The 27,288-nt window shown below is 33.1% G+C and overlaps 1 protein-coding gene across 1 annotated transcript; it reads left to right on the top strand.

Moving 5' to 3' along the window:
• Nucleotides 1–22,107: 22,107 nt before the first annotated feature.
• On the top strand, nt 22,108–24,089 carry LOC126749055 (uncharacterized). Its single transcript, XM_050458666.1, has 2 exons — nt 22,108–22,306; nt 23,428–24,089. Exons 1-2 carry the CDS (start codon nt 22,162–22,164, stop codon nt 23,814–23,816), a joined length of 534 nt encoding a protein of 177 aa, XP_050314623.1. The 5' UTR covers nt 22,108–22,161; the 3' UTR covers nt 23,817–24,089.
• Nucleotides 24,090–27,288: the final 3,199 nt, after the last annotated feature.

Below are 27,288 nucleotides of genomic sequence, written 5' to 3' on the forward strand. Positions count from 1 at the left end.
CTATATTTACTACTAACATTTAAACAAAATGCGTATATATAATCACAATAATTGAAATTAGACAGAACAAGTGACTAGCATAACATTTTTCTTAAATTAAAATTTAAAATATGTCTATATTACTATAAAGTATTTTTAATGCCATATAAGACTTCTGAATAAGTTTCTTGACATGTTCTCTAAATCTAAGTTCACTATCCAATATCAATCCCAGATTCTTAGCAGAGTCGACAAAAGATAATTTATCGTCATCTAAAAAAATATTTAGATTATTCTTTAAAGAAAATGCTTTACTTTTATTGCCAAATATCATAAGATGTGATTTAACAGGATTTATTTTTAAATTATGTTGTTTACAAAAATCACTCAAGGTATGTAAGTCTTCATTGACAAATCTTTCAAAAACCGCAGAATCGTTAGCCTTAAAAGAACAATAAATTTGGGTATCATCTGCAAATGCCTGTATTTTACAATATTTAGTTGCTTTAAGAATATCAGATGTGTAAACCTGTGTAATTTATTTACTATCCTTATAAATATTTCTAGTGAGTGATCGTGTTTTCGTAGTCTAGGTATGTTGAAAAATTAGTTAGTAGACTATTTATTAGTAGACTATTTTCGATTGCTTATTTAAAAGCAAGTTGCTGTAAAAATCACAAATTCGCATTTTTATGAGATACGTCCGTTTGGAAGATTAACGACGATAAGCAGACAATAGAGATATGCACTATTTAAAACAACTAGCAATCCCATTACTAGAGAGTAAAAAAGAGAGGGCATCAAGTGGAACCCTTGGAGAATACAGAAAATAACAAAGACCTCATTGAAGTTGTAAATACACACCCTCATAATTATGATTAGTTAAGTAGCTTCCATCCACTAAAAACAAACTGGGATCATTTATTTAACAAAAGATCATGATCACGATCAAAAGCTTTTGAGAAATCAGTATACACTGCGTGTATCGGACGCCCTTCTTTAAAACATGTGTAAGAAAATCAACAAATTGAGGACGTCATGTTTACCTCTATATTTTATTGTTTTGTGAAACCATCTATCGTTTACAAAAGTCATTTATTCTTTATAGCAGACCTTCAATGCAAACCTGCGCACTACTGACAGACAATTCTAAATGGGTGGCTCGCTTTAATTAATTTGTGCAATCAAAAAAAAAAATGAAACCCCAAAGAATTACCTTAAGTTAAGAAAGAAAATGGGTATAGGAGAGGAACGATCTCATTTAAGCAAGCCGGGGTATGGCATCAGGCGACGGCAGCTATATAGCGGCAATAAGACATTCTCTGCAGGAACAATTTACGGCGAAGGGAATTCAGCAATATCAGCTGCCCTAATTTCGCCTCCATCCCCCTGGCTCAGACAGCAGGTCGTTCGGATACGAGACGCGACAGCAGTGGGGGCGGTTTTCTACCATCCATAAGCAAATCACTTGCTGCCGCTGAATCAATTACTACCCTATCCCTCACCCTTGCCCCTGCCCGGCGTCGGTTTCGTTAGATGCAAATCAACCCTTTATAACTTAATGTATTCCTTAAAAAATTTAGTAAATTGTCAATATCCGAGAAGATATAATTTAATAATGTTGGAAAGAAAATATTTTTTTTTTAAATATTAATGCGCCCAACTGGGAAATCGTCGAATATCCCCACATCTGGGTCCTTGATCTATTCCTTTGCAATAAATCTCTAAAAATGTTTGCTGCCTAAAATTGTTGCTCTGAAGTTACAAAAAGCAGTTTAAAAATTAGTCATTTCATCAGAATTACTTAAACATAAAGGTTTATCCAAAAAAGCATAATATGAACTTGTAGTTTCTTATTGGTTAAGTTCTTCCCTCAACCCTTACAATTATATTATATTACCCTACAATTATATTAATACTGTCACACCTAAAAACCAGCTGATTCTCCGTCATTCTGTAATAACACAAGTGGCACACCGCACGACATCTCGAAGGTGGGCGAGAATCTTCCGGAACAGTGTTTTGCCGAGTATATAGGAAGAGCCGCGTCGCCGCTAGGCCAGTTAACAGTTCAGTTCGGAATATTGGCGCGAGATTTAATAAATACAGTAAAAATAAATATCTCTAGTAGTTGTGAGTGTTTTTGTAGTGAAACGTCTAAATTAATAAGTCGACTCTTTTTGAATTGACACACTAACGAACGGGAAAAAAGCTTTATATAACCAAAAGAATTGGAAAACCTTTGTACTAATTAACCAGTTTTATACTTTTTCTATTTCAAAAAGTGCCCTCAGGTAATATTCACACATATCTGTCATGCAAAAAGAATGTTGATTTAATATTTATTTTTGTACATAAGGATGCAGACACTTAGAACATAAACTTGATATACATACAGTTGAAAACAATCCAAAAGAGTCAATTTATTAATTAACACACTTCACTACAAAAACACGATCACTCACAACTACTAGAAATACTGTATATATTTACAACTATTTAAATCTCACGCCAATATTCCGAACTGAACCGTCAATTGGCCTCCTAGCGGTGACGCGGCTCTTTATATACTCGGCAGAACGCTGTATCCAAAGATCCTCGCCAGATCTGAATGATTAAACAGGTTGACAATAGAATTACGGCTTATAAATATCAAAATTAGTTCAGCAGAGGACCACAGAATTTCTATCCGTTAACAAGACAACCCTCATTATTTTTGTGGTGCTAATTCTAAAGTCATTACTTGCAGAAATTCCGCTGTTACCAAACAATGACAGTGAAATTTAGTTAGTAGCTTAACGTAAATCCAAGAAGTTACTTCGTGACAAAATTAAATTAATTATTTATGATCAGAGTCTCCTCGAAGTAAAATCAACAGCCGCAACGCAACGCAACGATATCCGAGGCGCGCCTTCTGTTCCTGCGTTCGTCAAATCTGTTCCGCCGCCTCGCTTTACGGCCCCTCATAAAAGGATTTAATTACGTTACTTTATCGTCGAGTTGTAAAGTACGAAAACGCTGCAGTTTTAGATAACGACTTTCGCAATAATAAAATTCTCCCACTGCCAGACGCGAAGACATTTAACAGCGGCAGCCAGATACGACATTTCTTTCGTTAAAGTATCCTGTTTTTTTTTGTCCCATAGTCTGTGAGCCACAACATCTTCTGATACTAATTTGACCGATCGAGTTGCTAGTGATCAAATGGAGAACCTAAGACAAAGAACAGAACCTCACTCAAGGATCTCTTCATATCCAATCCATCAGCACCAATAGCTTCAATGGGTACCAAGTCTACGCATACCATCTAAATTTCCAGAAGATATCAACTACTCTGCTTCACCAGAAGCCAGCTAAGTCATCTAAGTCCTTCTGCATCCCTAGGTTCACATCTACGTGAGCCTAGGAGGTAGGAGTTACACGCTACTACTCTGCCTATTCAGCTATCTAAAAAACCTTTATGAACCTTTTCCATTAATTGATTACTAAGCAAACCAACAGTATAAATATATGTATTTGTATAGAGTAATTAGAGGATTATTCCAGGCTCACCGTGTCCGTGATCCCTGGAAAAAGATCGTCACTTTATCTAGAATAGCAAAATCGTAATAAGAGAATCGTAGTTTGATTCTTATTACCCTCAATTACCTGAAAGAGCTCTCAGAGTACTTAGAAGACTATTCCAAGCTCTCCAAGTAGCTCAGATACCTAGAATAAGACTCTCAAATTATCTAGTATAGCAAATTCGAAAAGAGAGATTTGTAAATTGACTTACTATACCTTCAACTACCTGTAAGGGCTTTCAGAGTACTTAGAAGAATATTATAGGCTCTCCAAGTGGCTCAGATCCTTCGAATAACATTTTCAGATTATCTAGAGCAGCAAGATCATAAAGGCAGGGTTGTAAATTAACTCATATTACCCTAAATTAACTGGAAAACCTCTAAGAGTACTTAGAAAACTATTCCAAGCTCTACAAGTAGCTCAGATCCCTAGAATAAGACTTTCATATTATCTAGTATAGCAAATTCAAAAAGGGAGATTCGTAAATTGGACTTATTATACTCTCAACTGCCTGTAAGAGCTCCCAGAGTACTTAAAGGATTATTCTAAGCTCTCCAAGTGGCTCAGATCCTGGAAATCATACTTTCAGATTATTTAGAATAGCAAGATCATAAAGAAAGAGTTGTAAATTGACTCATATTACCCTAAGTTAACTGGAAGACCCCTCAGAGTACTTAGAAAACTGTTCCAAACTCTACAAGTAGCTCAGATCGCTAGAATAAGACTCTCGTATTATCTAATATAGCAAATTCGAAAAGAGAGACTCGTAAATTGGACTTACTATACTCTCAACTGCCTGTAAGAGCTCTCAAAGTACCTAAAGGATTATTCTAGGCTCTCCAAGTGGCTCAGATCCTTGGAATAAGATTTTTTGATTATCTAGAGTAGCAAGATCGTAAAGAGAGAGTCGTAGACTGATTCATATTACCCTCAATTAGCTGAAAGAGCTCTCGGAGTACTTAAAAGACTGTTCCAGGCTCTCCAAGTGGCTCAGATCCTTGGAATAAGATTTTCAGAGTATCTAGAGTAGCAAGATCATAAAGGCAGGGTTGTAAGTTAATTCATATTACCCTAAATTAACTGGAAAACCTCTAAGAGTACTTAGAAAACTATTCCAAGCTCTCCAAGTAGCTCAGATCCCTAGAATAAGACTCTCGTATTATCTAATATAGCAAATTCAAAAAGAGAGACTAGTAAATTGGACTTACTATACTCTCAACTGCCTGTAAGAGCTCTCAGATTATTCTAGGCTAGGATTATTCTAGGCTCTCCAAGTAGCTCAGATCGTTGGAATAAGATTCTCAGATTATCTAGAGTAGCAAGCTCGTAAAGAGGGGGGCTTTTCAAGTAGCTCAGATCCATGGAATAAGACTGTTGAATTATTTAGAACAGTAAGGCCGAAAACAGAGATTTACATTGCCTGAAACAGCTCTCATATTACTTAGAAAATTCTTACAGGCTCTCCAAGTGGGTCAGATCATTGGTGTAAACCTGTCAGATCATCTAGACTAGCAAGATAAAAAAAGAGAGATGTAGATTACCCTTAATTTCCTGGAAGAGTTCTTAGGGTACTCTAAATAGCTCATATTTCTAGAATAACTCTTATATTATCTAGAATTAAATTATTTAATTTCGGATTGTACTTATTTTATTCATATTATCTACTATTTTAGTTGAGTTAATTTTAAGTTGTAACATCCGCTCTTAAATTGCGTGTTGTCTTAATTTAATTAGCATATGTTAGTTGCCAGAGGTCTATTTTTTATTTATATGTTTAAAATCTTTATTAATTGATTAATATACTCATCCTAGACACTTAAAATAATTTTTATTAAAATCCTATAGAGCCATCTTAACTTTTTCGTAACCGACATATGCAGAATATAGGAAATAATGACATTCTCCCTTTTAAAATGATTTTTTATTGAACAAACTGTGACTTATTAATTTTGTGGTAGTTTATTTCGAACTTAAACTAGATTACCTGGCGTAAGTAATGACTGGCTCAGATATAATTTTCCAATGAAAGAAACTAGCAAAAACTCATCGGACAAAAGCTTTTTGACAACTGAAGAAAACTCTCCTCTTTATCTATGTCAATGTCAATGTCTATTTTGACGCTGTTATGTCTCAACTGCCTGGAATAAATAAAAATTATAGTTTTATCAGACAATTTATATTATTTTCACACAAGTTATGGTAACCCTTTTTCTTTAATAAATATTTTGAACTATCTGGAATAGATAAAACAGTGTTTTCTTCCAGGCAGTTGAACAAAATCCAAAGAAATCATCTTTCTTCTTAACAACTGCCTGGAATGGATGAATCATTTTTTTTCCAAATCCAAGAACAATGATGTTTTCCGTTAAGCAGTTGTCCTGTTAACTGCCTGGAATAGATAAAGTATTAGTTTTTTTAAACATTCAGACCCAATGTTGCCAAACGTATTAAAAATCCTAGTGACCCATAAAAAGTTGCATCCCTCGTTACGTCCCCACGAAAATCTAAACATAGTTTTGTTGTTCGTTATTTATCTCCGAAACTGACTGAGATCGATCTGCAGCCGTACTGAAATTTTTATAAACTCTTTCCAACTTTTCGGGTTAAGACGAGACTCGGGAGGAATAAAATCCCAGCTTATACGGATTCGCTGAGGGTAGACCACTTTAATCCCCTAGTAAGCACTAATACCGTATTAAATTTGTCATGGTTGTGTTTCCTCCGAGTTTTTCTCAAAAACTAAGTAAATATGGCTTAAGAGATTATTATTTCGTTTTTGGTGTCGTTTAGTTTATTTATGGACGAAAGCTCCGCTTACTCAGTAAACCCAAGCAACACATCATATATTATTATATCGTTAAATATATATTTATTCAACGATTTTTTTAGTTCATTTTTAGTTTTGTTATATTTATTAACCTGTACAATATACGAATATTATATAAAACATTTAAAAAAATTGACACCGGATTTACATACATATCTTGTTTTTAAATTCGATTACTACACCTCCAATATTTGATGGAATTCTTCTGAAAAATCACTGTTTTTCATCCATATTATTCAATCTAATAACATTGTTTTTACACTAAATGTTTATATACAAAATTATATCAAATTTAAACAAACAGTGTTAGTAAATTATATATTGAATATACACTAGAGGCCAAAAGTAGATTGACAATTACTTATTTTTTAAATTTGTTTATATCACGGTTTAGGAAATGATAAATTAGGTGGGACAGTGCCTGATTAAAAAACAACGGAGCCTATATGTAATGTTTAATTATATTTAAACTATTTATTCGTAATACCCAATTTTATTAAAAAAAAAATTAAAAAACTAAACAATTTTCAAGTGGCCAAAATTAAATTACTAAAATAAAAATAAGTATAGAAAATTTAAAGGGTTTTATTCAATAATGCGTTGCATAGCCTCTATTTCTTCTCACTTCCACCAACCTTTTGGGCATTGACCTAATTAAATTGTCAATATAGGACGTGTCAATGGATATCCAGCATGCCTTCAAAGCTTCAAAAAGTTCTTCTTGTTTATTTTTGAAATTTTTACATCGGATGTGACGATCAATGTAATCCCAAATGTTCTCGATCGGATTGAGGTCCGGTGACTGTGACGGCCATTTGATAACATTAATTTTTTCTTGGGTCGACCTTGGATGCGTGTTTCGGATCGTTATCATGTTAAAAGTAGTGGTTGAGTGGCATAACTTCATCAGCGTAAAGTACCATAACATCCTGCAGTATGTCTTTATACATGAAACGATCCATCGTGCCTTCTATCAAATGTAGTGAACCCATCCCATAGCCCGAAAAACACCATGCTAGACTGTGGACACCTTATATTTGGTTTCAGATATCTTTGGTTCACAGAACGCCTAACATATCTTTTGCCATCCGAATTAATCAAATTGAACTTTGATTCATCACTAAAAATAACCTTTTTCCATTCGGAGACTGTCCAGTGACTATGTTCTCGAGCAAAGCTCAATCGCGCCCGTACGTTTTTTAAACTTAGCAGTGGTTTCTTTGCAGGGCGTCTTGTTTTTAAATCACTATATTGAAGTCTCCTTCTAATGGTACGACAACTAACTGAACCCACACCTTCTTCTTCCAAATGCAGCTTGATTTCTTTTGAAGTTGCGAATAGGTTAAGTTTTGCTTTTTTCAAAATTAATTTATCAACACGACTAGTGGTCTTCTTTGGTTGGAGGAACAACACTTCCACGGAGATTTTTTTATTATTTGACTTACTGTTGCCCTCAAAAGAGAAAATTTTCGAGCAATATCCGCCTGTTTAACCCCTTTCCGGTAATTCGCATCCTAATATCGATCGATAAAGTTATACCACGTGGCATTGTGGATATTTTTGAAAACTAATAGTAAGGAAAGTCAAATCAACAGAAACCAATGCATAAAACTCAGAGACTGAATAAATATGTTGTTTGTCAATTCAATTTTGGCCACCTAGCAGTCAAAAAAAATTATTAAAATTTGATAAAAAAAAATATTGAGAAAAAGTGCAAGCAATAAAAATCTATGGAATTTGTTTCTTTAAACTGTGTTGCTTACATTCTTGAACACTAATAAGCTCAACCAGTTTTTCCTTTGCTTCAGATAAAATATATCCATAAAAATGGAATTTGTCAATCTACTTTTGGCCAGTGTATATTTTTTGCAAAAAAACGTTTTTTATTAACCCTACCCTTGCCCCCCCCCCCACCCACCCCAAACATTTTCCCAGTAAAAAATTCTCTTGAAAAACTACAATTTTTCGTTCATAATACCCAATCTAATAACACTGATTTGTATTAAATATTTATTAAAATATATAATTATTATATCAAATTTAAATAACCAAACTGTGTTGTTAGATCAGATATTAAAGACAAAATCAGTTGTTATTTGTGAGTATTATTTTGGAAAACAATGACACTTGAAACCAATTTCTTACTGGTAAGTTGTGTGGGGCGGGTGGGGGGGGGGGTAAAGGTAGGGTTAATAAAAAACTTTTTTTTTTTAATATTTGCCTGAGAAAAAAATTCTTTTTAAGAAAATTATAAAAACAATGTATAGTTTTTGTATCAATACTTTTCTCACATAGCCTTAAGGTTATCACTATCCCAAGCAGCAAGGAAAGTTGAAACAACGTTGTCGAAAAGTTTTCCACCAAAAATCAACGTTAAATAGACATTATAAAAGTAACATGACGATGATACGACTAATTTCTGGGTGGTTTATAGAACGTTAAATAAATGTTGCATGCAAACTTGAATTTTTAAAAGAAAAATTAATTTATTTTCAGATAGCAAAAACATATTATACATAAGAATTCTTTAAATTAGAGTGAAGTGTGACTTAATTAACAACTATCTTAAATTCTTACCTATATGTAACTTTCTATTTTGTATTTTTGTAAGCGTAACCTCTCAAAAACTTGAATTATTTTGTTTCCCTACAATTGACACAACTGAAATTTGTCAGAGTGGCCAACATTGAACGGACACAATCAGGCAAAATGGCGGCCCCCTAGTAGCGGTCATTTACTTTTCATTGAATTGGCAGTCCAGGTCATTAAGTTTGTGGTCAACATACTCTATATGTAAATTATCTGACATCAATAGCACATCTATTCAATGTTGAATTGAGGATTGAGATTGAGATCAACGTTGGATTCAACAAACAGGAACAATGTTGTCTCAATTATAATATTGTACCATCTCAAAGTTGATCTATATGGGAAACTTCCAACGTTTATTTTACTGTACCTGGGACCTGCTGGACTTGATTGGATCCACATCCTTACATACGGCTAAACAAATTCCAAAGGCAATATTAGGTTTAAATTATTCACTATATTGCACACACTGTTTTGACACCTACACCATGTTCATTTAACTATAACAATTAATTACACAGTCAAATAAAACAAAGAATCCCCTCTTTAATATACGCACTTAACTAACACTCCAACAACTAACAAATACCTACACTGTTATTATTCGAAATAAATAAAATCACGCGATGCATTTCAGGCGAACGAAGCACCATCGGGCCACAGAAACCGAGAAACCTTAAACGTACCTTCAGTACGATTTGAAATAATTTAAAATATTCTTTTTAAATTGGCGAATGCGCCGGGCATATTTTAGATATTTCGATTATTTCAAATCGGCTCGGACCCCTGTTTAAGGATTCGGTGAGATACATCAGCTTCGACGACTGAATTCTACAGGCGGTGTTGCCAATAGGCCGCATTTTTCATCGCTGCATTACGGTTTTTATTAGAATAATGCAACAGTGCGAGTTTACGATTGTGCCTTATGATTGACTGTAATAGTTTAGAAGTAATTAACGTATTTTTTAATATAATTTACGTGTGGCGAGGTTGTAATATAGAGCATGTTCACTGAAAGCAAAAGCAACAAAATTTATTGAGATGACTAAAAAGCGTTTTTTTTTTTTATGTTTTTTGCTTAACACGATTTTGATACTTATTTTTTAATTAGGACAAGCAACAAAAACAATGTTATTCTTTAAATGTAAATAATTCAAAACGTATTGGTCGTATCGAAAAAAATTATTATTAAAAAATGTTGCCAGTAAAATACAGGGTGTCCAAGATAAGGATCCTAAGCATGAGGATCTCGGTGCCTGTTGGAGATAGAGCTTCGGTTAAGTTAAGAAAAAGTTGTGCACTTTGAAGCGTATTTACATGCCGTTGAGAAACTTCAAAAATTTCCATGGACTGTTGAGATATTTGGAAAAAACGGAAATTTGCCAATATCGATTTTATTTTTTCCTGGCTTTATTTTGAAAGATGTCAAAAAACTATTGACACTTATAAAGTAGTACGTGATGGCGCTTTTAAATTTTATATCCGACGTTTCGTTTTCGAGAAACTATCATCAACTTTATTTTTTTATATGGCGCGAAAAGAAAGTACACCCTGTATCTGATTCCATTTTTTATTACAAATTCAACGATGTATCACATGTCACATTTTTTTTGTTAGTTAAAAGGAAAAATACACTTTTTCTTTTTTTTTAAACATATTATTAAGTAGGTTTTGAAACAAATGCTTTGACACTTTTAAATATGTGACAGGGTAAAATACCTTTTACCCTGTCACATATTTTTTATTAAATATTAATTGCCGTTGTTGTTACCGTGATTGTCGAGGTGTTGTTTGTTGAGTAATTATTGTTATTATTATTGACTGTTGTCGTTATTATTGCTAAAATTGTGATATTATCTTCAAATATGCCTGGTGGTCATTATAGTCATGAAGAGAAGTTTGACATGCTGTCGTGCTACATTTTGTGCTAGAAAAATACTGTAAATACAGCAGCAATGTATCTTAATAAATTTCCAGATAGAAAGCAGCCATGTAAATCCATTTTCTTAGAGTTGGCTCGAAACTTAGAAGAATATGGTTTGTTTAAAAAGCCTGTTTTAACTCGAAAAAAGGAATCTCTTGAAGAAACTCAAAATAATGTTTTACAAGCAGTTATTGAAAACCCCGAGATATCAACCAGGCAAATTGAAAAAAATGTAGGAGTGGCCAAATCTACAACTCAGTTTATTTTACGTAAAAACAGATATCACCCCTACAAATTTTAGAATTTGTCAAGGACTGGGGATTTCGAACGACGTCGGCATTTTTGTGAGTGGTATACACGTGCCTGTAAGGAGGATTTTAATTTTCCATTAAAAATAATATGGTCCGACGAAAGTATGGTCACTAATAATGGTATCTTTAACCGCCGTAATAGTCATTACTGGGTCCAACAAAATCCGCGTGTTAAGAAAATATCTAGACGTCAACAACGTTTTGGGTTTAATATGTGGTGTGGACTTTTAGGAACCAAAATACTAGGTCCATTTATTTACCATTATTCATCAACAGCCGAACGATATCTTAATTTATTGCAAAATGATTTAGAAGACTGCTTAGATGATTTACCTCTGGCACAAGTCAATAGCTGTTGGTTTCAACAAGACGGGGCTCCTGCACATAATTCTGGGCAAGTTCGACAGTACCTTTCGCAGCGTTTTCCTGAAAAGTGGATTGGAACTTCCAGTGAAGTGTCTTGGCCAGCGCGATCCCCGGACTTAACCCCTTTGGACTTTTTCCTTTGGGGATTTATTAAAAACCGAGTCTATCAACATTCTTTTGGAACTGAGCAGGAGTTACGAGAATGTGTGACGGCCGTTTTTCAAAGTATTACGCCAGAGATATTGCGTGATGTTTTAACTGCTACTGTAAGAAGATCATACTTATGTCTAGAAAATAACGGAAACCTGTTTGAACACCTGTTTTAAATTAAATTTATAAAATGCGTAAATTTATTTGCTTTTTTCGTTATTTTTAAAATGTATTCATTATTTGTTGCATATCGTTAGAAAAATCATAAAACATTTGTCTATTACTGGTTACATTTTTTTTATTTATAAGTAGTACAATGTATAATGCAAATCAATGCTTCATTTAGCTTCATCACTCTCTAAATAGATATTAAGAAAAATGTGACAGACTCGGTAACAGGTATTTACATACGTCAAAGCATTTGTTTCCAAAGCTTACTTAAAAAATATGCTAAAAAAAATAGAAAATTTGCATTTTTCCTTTCAACTAACAAAAAAAAAGTGACATGTGATACATCGTTGAATTTGTAATAAAAAATGGAATCAGATACAGGGTGTACTTTCTTTTCGCGCCATATAAAAAAATATCTCTCGGAAACGAAACGACGGATATAAAATTTAAAAGCGCCATCACGTATTACTTCAAAAAGTGTCAATAGTTTTTTGATATCTTTCAAAATAAAGCCAGGAAAAAATAAAATCGATATTGGCAAATTTCCGTTCTTTCCAAATATCTCAGCAGTCCATGGAAATTTTTGAAGTTTCTCAACGGCATGTAAATACGCTTCAAAGTGCACAACTTTTTCTTAACTTAACCGAAGCTGTATCTCCAACAGGTACCGTGATCCTCATGCTTAGGATCCTTATCTTGGACACTCTGTATACTATTTATTTATTAAATTTGTAATTATTGTCATTAAAAATATATTTATTCAACGATTTTTTAGTATATTTTTGGTTTTGGTATATTTATCAACCATATATGATCCAGGTATATTATATTAAACTATAAAATATACATATATCATATACATACATTCTGTTGACAAAAAAAAAAGAAAATTTCGGCCTTTAAAAAAATTGACACGGGATTTACATATCTAGTTTTTAAACTCGATTACTACACATCAAATATTTGATAAAATTCTTCTAAAAAATCACTGATTTTCGTCCACATTATCCAATCTAATAATGCTGTTTTTATATTAAATATTTATATATAAAATTATATCTAATTTAAATAAACAGTGTTGTTAAATTAAATATTACATATATATTTTGTGCAGAAACATTGTTTTTCATTAAAACAACCCTTAGCCCCCCACCCACCCCAAACATTTTTCCAGTAAGGAATTCTTTTGAAAAATCACCGTTTTTCGTCCACAATCAACCATTGTTTTTGTATTAAATATTGAATTATATACGTATATATAATTATATCAAATTTAATAAATAAACAAACTATGTTATTAGATTAGATAATAATGGCGAAACCAGTTGTTATTCATGCGTATTATTTAGGAGAACAATAATTTTCAAAAACAATTTCTTACTGATAAGTTGTGTGGGGTGGGTGGGGGGTGTATGGGTATGGTTAATGAAAATCTGTTTTTTTTTCAGAAAATAATTGCCTAAGAAAAAAATGCTTTTTAAGAAAATTATAGGTGATAAAAAATTTATGGTTTTTGTATCTATACTTTTCTCACATAACCTTAAGGTTTTCAAGTAAAACGTGAAAATACCCTATTTTATTTCCCAAAAGCAAGGTGTATTGCTTGAATGAAAACTGCAGTAGTTGTGACATTTTTTTATCGCAAATAAGTGAAAATTCAGTTTTTTCAATTTAAGTCATTAAGTTTAAAAAAAAATATATTTTTTTTGGTTCTAGAATTTTTCATTATCTAGGTTCAAAAATACCGTTTCTAAATAAAAACTATTGGTATATTTATCAACCGTCTATGGTCAAGGTATATTTATTAAACTGTAGAATATACGTATATCATATACGATTCTGCTTACACAAGGGAGAATATTTCAGCATTTAAAAAAATTGACAAGTGATTTACATATCTAGTCTTTACACTCGATCACTAGTTTGCATGAGTCAAATGGAGGTCATATCGATCATTTAATGGAAAATATTTTTAATTTATCTTAAAGCAATTTAAACAGTTTACAAATTTAATTTTTTTAGTGTATTGAAAACTGCAAAGATTTCGAAAAGGGTTCATATTTTAACTAAATTAAACGTTTGCGGTCGTATTAGATAAGTAGTTAATGAAAAAAGCATTAGAATCTCCTTCTAGCCAAACTGTCCCCTTCGCATAACCGAAAAAATATTTCCATCTGTTACCATAGACCTTACACCAGGCATTAATAATTTTTTTATACTAACTAAAACATGTGTATTACCCCAAACAAAAACTAAATCAAAACACAGTTAATTTACCCCCCTATTCCACATACACTCGAGCCTTTTGTCCCTGGAATTTGGATCTAATCCGATTTGACGTTAAAGGGAATATTACGTTCTAGATTATAAACGTTTATTGCACGTTGTGATTTCGTCTGCCCGTCCTTTTGTATTGCACAGTCAATTAGTTTTCGATGAATGAGACCTGTTATAACATATAGGTGGGATTTAATTATACGTGCGTTATAAATTAAAAAACAAACTCTATTTTAACAAATATAAGTTAATAAGGTGAGCAGGAAGTTATTAAGTAAAAAAGTCAGCTTTTGCCTAAAACAAACCAGTTCTTTGATGTCACTTTCAGACTAAATTTCATTTTGCTTTTACGCCCTGCGCTCGTCCAAATTTCAATTTTTGTCACGTTCTTGTTACGACAAATTTTACCGAGGCGGTTTAATTTTTGTTTTTTTTTACTGGAACTGGAAAGAAGGACACAGTAGGCAAACGTACACATGATCCAATGCTAATAAAAAAAACCTTCAATTAAGGGGGAAAAAACAGCCTTTTTTTCAATTTAAGGCCGAACCGAATGATCACAGCATTGTTTTCGGAACAAACAGGATTTGTTATTTATGAGGCTTGACTTTCAAAATACAAATGCGATCCGCCCCGACCCAGTTGGCAGCATTTGATTTATGGCCCGACATATTGCCAGCGATACCGATGACGTTTTTAATTAATCATTTTTTTACTGCTCGCAATGCATCCTATTATGATTTATTACTTTTACGTTAAGTGAAACTTTTATAAAAGGTTTCTCTGGATAAGTCTCTATGGTCATTTTGGGACGCATTATTTAGATATTGCATGACCACCAGTAGCTCACAATAACGTTGTGTGCATGTTCACCCAGTTGAGTCGATAATAAATATTAATTATTATAATATTATTTAATAATTAGTGAACGTTTTTGCCACTAGTTTGGGTTTAATATTTTGTTAATACTTATTGTATTCTTTTTTGTTTCTTTAATATATCTAACCAGGACATCCTGATCATTTATGTATTTATAAAAATCCTCTCAAAAAAAACACCTTCATTGACTATTTTATATTCAAGATATATGCAAATAATAACGTTTAATGAAAAAATGCATTTTAACGATGTTGTAACTATCGAGAAACCAGCTGATTCTTCAGTCATTCGGAATGCGAGAATCTTCCGGAACAATGTTCTACTGAGTATATAAGCACCCGCATCGCCGATAATTGTCAGTTGTCAGTCAAGTGCGGAATATTGGCGCGAGATTTAAATCAGACATAAATCGTTGTAAATAAATACAGTGAAAATAGTAATCAATTAGTTGAGTATTTTTCATTGTTTTAATTTACACCTAACAACCGGGATGATATTAATATAGCTAATGCAAAAAGTTATTTATTTTTCTGAAAAAAAAACTGATATAACCATTCAATTCTAGGGAGAAATATATATAAGAAACTGTATTAGGTTTTATTAATAGGCCTACAAAAGAAAACGAAATAATTTAAAAAATATTGATTTTATAAAAAAAGGTTACAAACAAAAGTTATTTCTTTTTTAATTTCACACTTTAATTTTCAGTGGTATTTTTAAAAAATCAATATTTTCAATGAAAATCGATATAGTTTGTTAACAATGTCTTGGAAAAAAAAAAGGAATTTTCATTATGACGAATTGCTGGAAATTATGTTTAAGTTCCCAAACCAGCCACTAGACGACGAACTTTTATATCGTTTTTTTCACATATAATTTCTTTATCTTTTAATAAAAGTGTTACGGAGAAAAGATCTATTTTTATCTAAATATGATTAACTCCAGATTGGGTAATCGAAAATAAAATTAAATAAATTGTTTGTTCTCACATTTTATTAAAATGACTGATGCTACTGATAAAATGGGTTTTAAAAATCAAATACTAAGCAGTGATTTTTAAAATTTAGTAATAATTGGTCAACACTTCAGTTGCGTTAATTTTTTCAGGTTTAAATTAATTTTTTCTTAAATGACATATATTGTAGGGCTTTTCCATTCGTCAAGGTATGATTTAAATACTCGGTTTCACAAAACTAATTATTTACACACTTACTACTACTCTCAATATTTCTTTTCGCTCTATTTATGTCTGATTTAAATCTCGCGCCAATATTTCGAACTGAACTAAATGAACTGCGTCAACTGGCGTCCTAGCGGCTCCTTATATACTCGGCTGAGCATATATCTGGAGAATCAGCTGGTTTCTCGGCGTTTACAATATTCAAAAAAACGCCCATTACTTGTTAAATTATCCCAGAGCGCCCCTAGGGTTTTTTGTCAAATGTATATAAGGCACTTTTAAGCGAGCCCTAGCTGGTTTGATTCTGATTAGGATAAAATGATTTACATATAGAAGTGGCGTTTCTAGGATCTTGAAGCACTTTCTCTTAATAACGTTTGTTCAATGTGTTTTGAAATTCATAAATACGCAGACGACATGCAACTTTATACCAGCTTTTCTAAACAGAGTGATCCCAGTGCTTAAAATGATGCATAGAAGTTTCGATTCGATCTATAGGTACTCCTGCGATAACGATGTTAAGCTTAATACTAAGAAATTAACAGTAATGTATTTTGGTTCATAGTGTAATTTATTTATTTTTGAATGAAATAATATAATGAAATAATAAATTCGGTCTGTGTATAACAAAAATTGGGAGTTTTGTTAGATTCAAAGCTGAGATTCAGAGAAAAAGTAGTGGCTTAAGAAGATTACTTATGAGAGATGGTAAATATTGTAGTTTTGTATATGGCCCATGTCTCAAGCAAATACAGGATGCAAAAAAATTAAAATTTTGTATATATACTCGCCGGCACAAAATTCCGCCACCCTGAAATATTGGCCAAGTTCGATGTTTTATAAATTTTTTATTTTTTATCAGATTCTCACGATTTTGCCATCAGTTTTTAGATACAGTTGTTGTGATTTTTTAAAGTCATTTTGTAAAGTAGCATTTTTCGATTAGGCTATATTATACAGGAGTAAAACAAACTGTTGTTTTTTCTCGTAAATTCAAAAGACCCTGTAGGAAAATTAAGGTGGATAATTCTGTTTACATACTGTTCCTTGTAATCTTTGATGTTTTCTAAACTTTTCGATTTTTGATTCATTCCATTATCTCATTTCTGCTGCGAGCTGCAAATTTTTTACTGATTTGAAGCTTATTTTTAGATAATTAATGTCAAGTTTTCGGTTAAAAATTATCGACGTTGGCTAAGGACGCAATTAATGTGATATAAAGTTTGACAGTGTCACTATTATAATTTGTTGTGTGTCAATATGGTATTAACTCCAGCAGACGTGGGTAGAATTGTTGCTTTAATAGAGGATGGCCGTAGCAAAATTTATGTCGCCCGTACTCTGAGATTTCCACGGTCTACAGTTCGAGATGCCTGGAATAGGTTTTTACAGACGGGAATTTTTACTAGACGACAAGGCTCTGGCAGAAGGAGAATGACCACTGCAGCTGATGATCACTTTGTCACCATTAGTTCTTTAAGAGATCGAAGATCTACTGCTGTGTGTCTAAAAAATGACTTGCGAATACTTCATGGAGTAAGTGTAAGTGAAAGAACGATACGTAGAAGATTAGCAGAAGCTGGACTTTATTCACGAAGGCCAGCAAGATGTCCACAATTACTTCCTCGGCATCGACAACGCCGACTGAGGTTTACAAGATCGCATTTTGCGTGGACTCTAGAACAGTGGGCAAACGTACTATTCACAGATGAATCCTGGGTTTATTTAAGGACGCCGGATGGTCGTGAGCGGGTATACAGACGTAGAAATGAAAGATATGCTGACTGCACCATTTCAGAACAAATCTCATATCGTGGCGGTTCAGTCATGATTCGGGCGGGTATTTCTACCGAAGCACGCACCAATCTTGTATTTATTGAAAATGGAGCTCTAACCGCCCACCGTTACATTGAGGAAATCCTTCAAGAAGTTGTTGTCCCATTTGCTCCATTCATTGGGAACCAATTTACATTAATGCATGATAATGCTAGACCTCACGTTGCACATGTAGTGAGCGAATATCTGGATGAAGTTGGACTCCCAAGATTGGAATAGCCCGCATGTAGCCCGGATCTCAACCCAATAGAACATCTTTGGGATCAACTTAAAAGGGCCGTTCGTCGTCGTCCTGTACAACCACAAACCTTGCAAGACTTACGACTAGCGCTGATCGAAGAATATGAGGCTATTCCTCAAGAAAGAATAAGGAACCTTATTCATTCGATGCCGCGAAGACTGCAAGCTGTTATTGCTGCGAGAGGAGGAAATACACGCTATTAAAATTGTTTTTTTTAATTAACTTTATGATATACCTAGTGTTTGATTCTCCTAATAAAAATACACTTCAAATCAGCGTTTTAATAAAAAATGTGCAGCTCGCAGCAGAAATGAGATAATGGAATGAATCAAAAATCGAAATGTTTAGAATACATCAAAGATTACAAGGAACAGTATGTAAACAGAATTATCCACCTTAATTTTCCTACAAGGTCTTTTGAAATTACGAGAAAAAACAACAGTTTGTTTTACTCCTGTATAATATAGCCTATTCGAAAAATGCTACTTTACAAAATGATTTTAAAAAATCACAACAAATGTATCTAAAAACTGATGGCAAAATCGTGAGAATCTGATAAAAAATAAAAAATTTATAAAACATCAAACTTGGCCAATATTTCAGGGTGGCGGAATTTTGTGCCGGCGAGTGTAGTAAATTTTTAACTTCAAATTATCCAAGCAGGGAGGCTAGTTATCATAAAACACATGTGGTGATTAGTGAACAAACATTGTAGAAGAACTGATTAGTCTCCTGTAAGACAAAGACATTCCTTACTGCAGAAAACGATCAACCTTACCCTAAGGCCAGAGAGACGATAAAAAGAATTACCAAAAAAGAAAGTAAAAAAAAAGTGAAATTGAGTAAACCCGGCGAAATCAGCTGATTCTCTGTTACGCCGGAACAATACAAGTGTTACACCGCACGAGGTCTCGAAGGTTAGCGAGAATCTTCTGGAATTATGGTCAGCCGAGTATATAAGGAGCGGTATCGCCGATAGTTGTCATTTCAGTGAACTAAAGTTCGAAATGTTGGCGCAAAATTTAAATAGTTCTAAATAAATACAGTTAAATTAAATATGTCTAGTAGTCAAGAGCAATCGTATGTTTATAGTGAAGTGTGTAAATAAATTAGTCGACGTTGAACAGGAGTTTTTTTTTTAGTCTGACTGTAACATGATATTTCTTGTATCAACTGACAATAAAGACAGTGGTGATAAATAATTATACTTATACTGCTTTTCTTCAAAGTTTAATGACAAAAGTGGATAGTTGAAGGAGAATAGTGGAAGGACTACATGTGTGATTTTTGCAAAACTAGATTAGGCAAATGATTTTTTTGTGTCAACATTATCCAAAAAAATGTAACTTGTCCTTGGTTGGTCCAACGTACAAGCTGCATGTCCCAAGGTACTCGAGCATAGTGTACCATAGACCATTACGAAATAATTTTGTTATGTAGATATACTAAATTCTCAAATGCCATTTTTGTAGTAAACTGTATAAACAACAGGTAAAGACGCGAAATTGTAGTTTAAAATAAAATTGTAAAACGTGGCCTAAGGTACAACAGTTTCCCCTATATTCCAATATACTTGAAACCTGTGACTTGAAATTTAATTTAACAAAAAAAGAACTATTTCTAAAAAAACTCAAAAATTAAATCATATTCGGCCTAGAATAGTGTCAGAAACCGTCCGGTCTTAAGTTAGCGATCATTAAAACGTAATTCGACTTAGGCGGGAAAACGTCGCGGCCCTTTTAAATATTCCAGTCCTGACTCTGTAAGAGAGAAAAGGGAATTTCCTTGAGATATTCTTATCACACTTTATTGAGTGTTAAAACTCGCCCAAGCGTGGCAAAGTGGCTTTCAACTTCGCAGGAAGTCTGCGGCTCCGAACGCGATGATTTTGCTGTCAAAAGGACTCCAAAGTTCACTGACATGATTTTACTTTGAAATATCAGATATGGATCGTATTAGGCGTCTCAAATGGGAGTTTGGTGTACTGTAGTGGGTATAAGGAATAAAAATCATTCCGAAAGCCTCATCTTTCTTTCTCTCCCTGTACGGTTGCTAATTAAGTGATTTTCTTAGAAAGGGAATTAACCCCAGCGGGTAACCAGGTCACGTATAATGAAGAGAGTTAATTCCAGTTTTTTTGGTTCTTTTCTGCCAATTCTCGTTTCTCCAAAACTAACTTTAAAAACAAGATTACTTCATTGCATTAGCAACGGAATATCCCGGAGACTGAGAGAAAAAAAGATGTTTAATTTTATTGGCCCTAATTGGATTTTACTGGGGTAGAAAGTTTTCGGTTTTCAGCGTTCGGTTTGCCCGTTTTTTTTTTTCTCTTCAATGCCTTCGGGACATCTTTTTGCATATATTAAAATGTTAAGCCTCAATCCAATTTCTTATTTTCTGACTATTCCTTTAAAAGAATATTTAATTTAGGTGACTTAGCAATTTAAGACGCAGCGATTTTTTTTGGGGAGATCACCTTAAACCTATTGTTTTAAAACTTTTTTTCTTATTTATGGATTACAGAAATAATCCAACTTACTCACGTTCGAAAGATCTACAATTATATTAATACTGTCACACCTAAAAACCAGCTAATTCTCCGTCATTCCGTAATAACGCAAGTGGCACACCGCACGACATCTCGAATGGCGGTGAGCGAGAGTCTTCCGGAACAGTGTTCTGCCGAGTATATAAAGAGCCACGTCTCCGAGAGGAGGCCAGTTGACAGTTTAGTTCGGAATATTGGCGCGAGATTTAATAAATACAGTAAAAATGAATATCTCTAGTAGTTGTGACTGATAGTGTTTTCGTAGTGAAGTGTGTAAATTAATAAGTCGACTCTTTTTGAATTCACACACTAACGTGTATTCCTTTATTAAAAAATATAATATATATCTTATGGAAACGCTTTCCCTTTTCATGTTGTTTAAACAAAAGTGCTTATAACTTTGGCTCTATTTAGGATAGAGAAACGATGTTTACCTTTTTATAATCTAGAAATATGAGGCTACAATCCTATTGTTTTCAAATTGTCATTCGTTTTTTTTCCAGGACAAGGACACTTTAGAAGTCAAACATTTTTTTTGGTTCAATTTTTGTATACGGGATTCGATACAGGTCGCAACGTGACTTAACGTGAACCTTAGCTGTATAGTTTTCGGTTATTACCCGGACCCTTTTTACTCAACAAAACATTCTTCAGAAAATTAATATCTTAAAAATAACTTAGTAAGAAAGAGCCTTGATTGAGGTCTAATTAAAGCGCTTTAAACAACAAAAGAAGTGTAATTACCAACTAAAATTCCACTTCTATTACATAAAATTCTTTCCCTCTATAATTTAAAGGAGCAAATTCATAAAGGGTAATTAATTCCCCTTGAGAGGCAAAAAAAACGTTTTTCTGCGTCGAAGGAGAGATGCACCCCGCCCGATCCAACCCCTTAACATCCAAGGGGAAAAATAAATGACAAACAATAAAGAACAATAATAAAGAAGTAAATTTGCCCCGGCGAAACAATTCCAAATAGAGAGACGGATGGCGGGAAATTCGGGTTTTATTAAATGGCCGGGATTTAGCAGCTCGTTTTACATCACCGCTACAAAATTACATACATTAAGGGATGTTTTAACCCCTTTGAATTTACAACAGAAATGGCCACTCTGTAGCGCATCTTTTATGGCGGGAAGATATTAAAAACGAAATTAACTTTATTTATGCAGTTCAAAATTTCCTCCTAAAGTTTAAAATAATTCTCTTAACATAATAGTTGACAGACCGAGTTGTCAAAAGATTGTCATCCGTAGACGACTTTTACGAGTTTTTACCCCCTTTTTTACAGGAAATAAGAGTATTCCTTCAGGAAAGCGATGTTCAAACTAGGAAAATGCTCTAAGGAGAACAGCCATGGCTGGAAAAAACTTGAGCAGACATTCAGTAGGGTGAACTTGAACATTTTTACTAGGGAAGAACTGGAGGAGGACACGAAGATGTTGGAGAACGCAGAGGAGGGAGGTTTTTCAGATAATCTGCTGCTGACTAAGAGTTTTAAGCTTAAAAATAGCACCTGTACAATCGTTATCAACAAATTAAGCGGCAAGTTAAATCAATTTTATTATTTCTAGCATCAAATCATTATTAGAGGTTATAGCATTTTCCCTTGACGTTTTAATGCCTCTAATGTTACTTTAATCCTCAAACAGCTTAACCACGAACTTAATAAATAAATATGCCTGGACTGCTAATGCATATAGTGGTTGTGTCTTTTGATGTTGGTCACTCTGAACATTTTCAGTGTTGCCAACAAAAAATGACTGTAATGAAGTTGACGTTTGACGTGTGAGTATAGCGGATTGCCTAGTTTTTATATCGTCTGCAACATGCAATATAGCTTCCTCCTTATTTAATACGTGGATAATGTTTCAGCAACCTTATTTCAACGTATTTGGTTCACTGTTTCTCAAAACCGAATTATTGTAAATTGTCTGTTTATGTTTAAGATATAGAGTTGTTTATTTTTATTATATAAACCCTTGCTAATTACAAACCCTCATAAAATCATATATGTTTTGATTTTTATAGATGGTTGTACCTATTAATGTGGAAACACTGTAGGTAAAAGGAAAATAAAAGCCGTAACAGTAAAAATTTGAAAGAAAATAAAAATGTTTTTAACTGTATTTGTTATGTAAATACAAGCAAATATTTTAAAGTGGGTGGATTACTTACTTACCATGTTAGGCGAGGATTACTTTTTTTCATAAATTTTAACTAAATTTTTAAAGTACAAGAAAAATCACAGATCTAACGCAACTATCTTAAATTCTTAACTAAATGCAACTTTCTATTTCGTATTTGTCAACATAACCTCTCAAAAAATAGTTTTGTTTCCCTACAATTGGCACAACTGAAATTTGTCAGAATGACCAACATCGAAAGGACACAATCACGCAACATGGCGGCCCCCTAGTAGTGGTCATTTTCTCTTCATTGAATTGGCAGTTCAGGTATATTTATTAACTTCGTGAGCTTAACTAAAATGTTCATTTTATACAAAACAACTTATATCCTAAGGACTGATTACATCTGGCAACATTTCAGTGTGCACTGCAGTTTTAAATAATTTTTTTGCTTAGGAAAAATCGCCGCTCCACCAGCAGAATATGTTAAAAAAACAGTGGATAAAGCTGTGACCATACCAGCAGGAAGTGTAACGCAACTTAGAGGATCCAAGTCCAAATCTGGAACTAAAGTTGAAGATAAACCTAAGATCAATAGTAGTAGGGCTGCTGCAGGGACTAAACCGAATGCTCGAACTCCGACTACAACAACAAAGACTAAGACAAGAGCTCCAAAAGCAGTAGTTAAACGCGAAACTAAACCAAAGGCTACTGCCGAAGAAAAACCATCAGAAACTAAGATCAAGACTAAAGCTACAGAAGCTAAGAATACTTCAGGATCTTCTTATGCATTGACACTAAGGGATTCTCAAGATCCTAGCTACACTCGTCTGGTCGTACCTTAGTAAAATTTACTATAGTTTTTACACTCTTTATATTATTTGCTTTTCACATTACAGTAGTGCAATCTGAAGAAGAAAGGAGATGTATGAGCAGTTCAAGATCGAATTCGAATGGATGGAGTTGTTCCAGAGGACCGCTCTGGATGGAGCTAGACTCCACAGGATTTTTTCCACAGGAGTGGATCGCGCCTTGTAGATTGGCAGAAAAATCCCTCAAATAAATAGCAAGCAGCAGAGAAGAGTCGAAGAAATTTTGAAGGATGATAGATATTAATTAAAAAAAAAATCTCATTTACATATATTATTAGTTATTTAGATCATTTATTGTCAATGGTGGATTAATTGTGAAAATTTGTAGTAAAAATATAATAATAAAATTTGTTGGAAAATGTAATACTGATAAGTTCTTCCAAAGCAGACTCAGTTTTGTTCTATAAGTCTTTATGCAGATGGCACAGATATGTTATCCGGGTTGCCTCTTTATAATGCATAACTCAAATGGTCCAGACAGCATGGGATGATTTTGAATTTTTAGTTTATTAGAGTTCTAATACAATAAAAAAATATTTGTTCAAATGAATTTAACTACTTTACATATGTTCCAGCAATGCTCTTTCTTATTCAGCATCATCACAAAAAATCTTGGTGTCCTATTATACTGAACATAAAATGCTTTGTTTAAGAGATGCTTGTGGAGTTGTTTGGTCACAGCTAGATTACTGCAACATTGTTTTCTACTTCTACTGTTACCTCACTCTTGAAATAAAATTCAACATTTTAATATCCTAAGAAGACGGTTATAAAATGTGTACACAACAGGAGATAGTTGCTTGAGATTCCTGTGAATATGTCTGTAATGAAAATAGAAAACAAAAGGGGGTGCAAGATTATTACTTTTAAAACAACACTAGAAGCAACTTTTTCTTCAGCCCTAAATCCAATGTTCTTGACAAATTGGCTTTTATTGGTGGAGACAATTTGACAAAATTATTATTAAAGCGCAGTTTGTGTAATTTTTGAGCAATGCTGTCAAATGCCTCAATAAAATCCGTATATATAACATTTAATAGTTGTTTTCAACACATGGCCTGATAGCCAGAGTGAAGAAATATCATTAAATTGTTACTAGTCGATCTAGAGTGAAAGAAGCCATGCTGATATTGATATATAAGATGTTTGACTTAAGAAAATGGCTGTCATATACATACCGGTAGTTCTTAACCGCTTTATGTTCTGATTTGGATGAGGAACAGATGTTTGCCAACTTCCACTCCTCAGGAATTGATATTAATCAGAATCGATAAATTGAATATCTTACACAGAGGGTTTGACAGAGAAATAATTGTACATTGTCAAGTTCAGCAGTTTTTATTCTTTAATTTTTTTCCAGAGATTAATTAAAACTTAGAGCTCTGTTAGTGTTAATATATTGATATTCTGAGATGAAACTTTATCTTGATATTCTGGGTGTTCAATAGAGTCACCAAAAACATTCCCTCTGGATTATCTAAGTGGATATCATTATAGGTCAAGTGCCTGGGTTTTGAGATGTATTGCGTTTTTGCTGAATAAATTTCCAGAAAATTTCCTGATGCAATTTTCATTTTGACAAATAAATTCTGCATAAGCATTTTTATACCAATTTCTTATACTAATAGCTTTTAGCTTTAAATCCTTAATGATTTGTATATTACTTAAGATAATTGTATTTATTTTTGCATGACTTATATAATGGGACTAATTAACCAAAAATGCCATAAAGTTATTTTAGAAAGCTGATACAGCATCATAAAACTCGAAAAATTCATCCATTATCCCAAAGATGCTGGTCATACATCTTACAGCATCACAAATACATTTAATAAAATTACAAAGGTTACATGTTTCGCTCGACTAGAGCATCATCAGGCCATAACATACACAAAACACCTAACTAAAAAAAAAACAGCATCATAAACATTGCTTATTTCGTCCAGATATAATAGGAAAAAATTGGATTTGCGAAAGTTATTCTGCTGATTCTGGTCATTTACTTTAAAATTTTCGTAATTAAGGATATCAACAATTAGCGAAACAGTAATTATAAGATGATAAACATCTTCAAGTACTTAAGGCAAAACAGCTTTCCCAGCATTAGATTTTAAGTCCATGAGAACCAGGATGAGGATGATGATATCCTAGACGTTTGTAATAATGTTATTTAAGATTAGGGTTAATTCTCTAACCTTTATGTTAAAGTCTCCTAAAATCCCATTATTCTGAATACAGTCAGAAGATTACTGATGATCAAATAAAGCTTCTCATGAGTAGCTTTAGATACCATAATATCTGAAATTTGTTTTTATTACATTTTGGTTAGTTTGTTTATGGAATTTACAAGCCCAGGTACCCTAAGTCTCTTTCAAATTATTTGAAGGATTTAGACAGTCAGAGCCTAAGAAACACCATAAGATTTCATCAGAAGCTTTTAAACACTCATTTGTCTATCAGCATATATCTTTCTTGAATTCTAAAGAATATAAAGGTCATACTCACTTATCACTTTCAATAAGAAATTCAAGGGTTTCCTTCTAGATTCATGTATAACTTTATTTAAATGTCAAGTTACTTTAATAATTAATGTATTGGAATTACACCCCCACTAACACTGTATATGAAAGAACATATCATGTTAATGAGACTTTTCATGTAATACTTTCTCGTTGCATAATAAAGTTTATTTGAGGAGCAGACTTTCTAGATGCATTGTGTCCATTTTTTGTAATTTTGGCAAATAAGCAAAAACTGCATCGTGTCTGGCAAGAAATTTATCGAAAATATGATATACCCGAAAAATTGATCAAAAATTATACAAATGATGTACTTATATGCAGACAATCTGGTATTGATTATATCCTAAAAAACTTTGAAAACCTGTAGGACATACTGCATTTAGTTTCTCAACCTTATACAAATTGCATTTTGATTGTCTATATAAAGCGGCATGAATAAGTATAGCAAGGATATGAAAAAAACGTAAGTAGGTTTATAAGATCAGTATTTTATTTTTGATATACAAAATATTTTTAAATGTCATAGAGGTCCCCGTCGTCATCATTATTGCAATCACTTAGCATGTCATTTTCTTCGCTAGCATTATCACCCTCAGTTTCATCTTGGTTCACTTGATTCTCATTTTGTTCAGGGTTATTAGAGAGAATAGGTTACAACCATGTTAACTCAGGATCATTAATCCAATTTGCCCCTGATAGTTCCACCAAAAGTTTTGAGAGGCTCTGGAGTTTTTTTGTTTTAAGATCATTTTGAAGCAACGTTTGAAATTGCTTGAATGGATCATCATTTCTGTAGAACAACTCGGTCTTAAGCAAAATATTGCTGTTGTTTTGTGATCTCTTAATAATAATCCGTTTGGCCGCACTGATCCCTTCAATTTTCTTTAAAGAGATTAACGCAGTTTTTATATCGTAAACAACCC

This window comes from Anthonomus grandis, chromosome 22 (assembly GCF_022605725.1).
Source record: "Anthonomus grandis grandis chromosome 22, icAntGran1.3, whole genome shotgun sequence".
NCBI classification, from domain to species: Eukaryota; Metazoa; Arthropoda; class Insecta; order Coleoptera; family Curculionidae; genus Anthonomus; species Anthonomus grandis.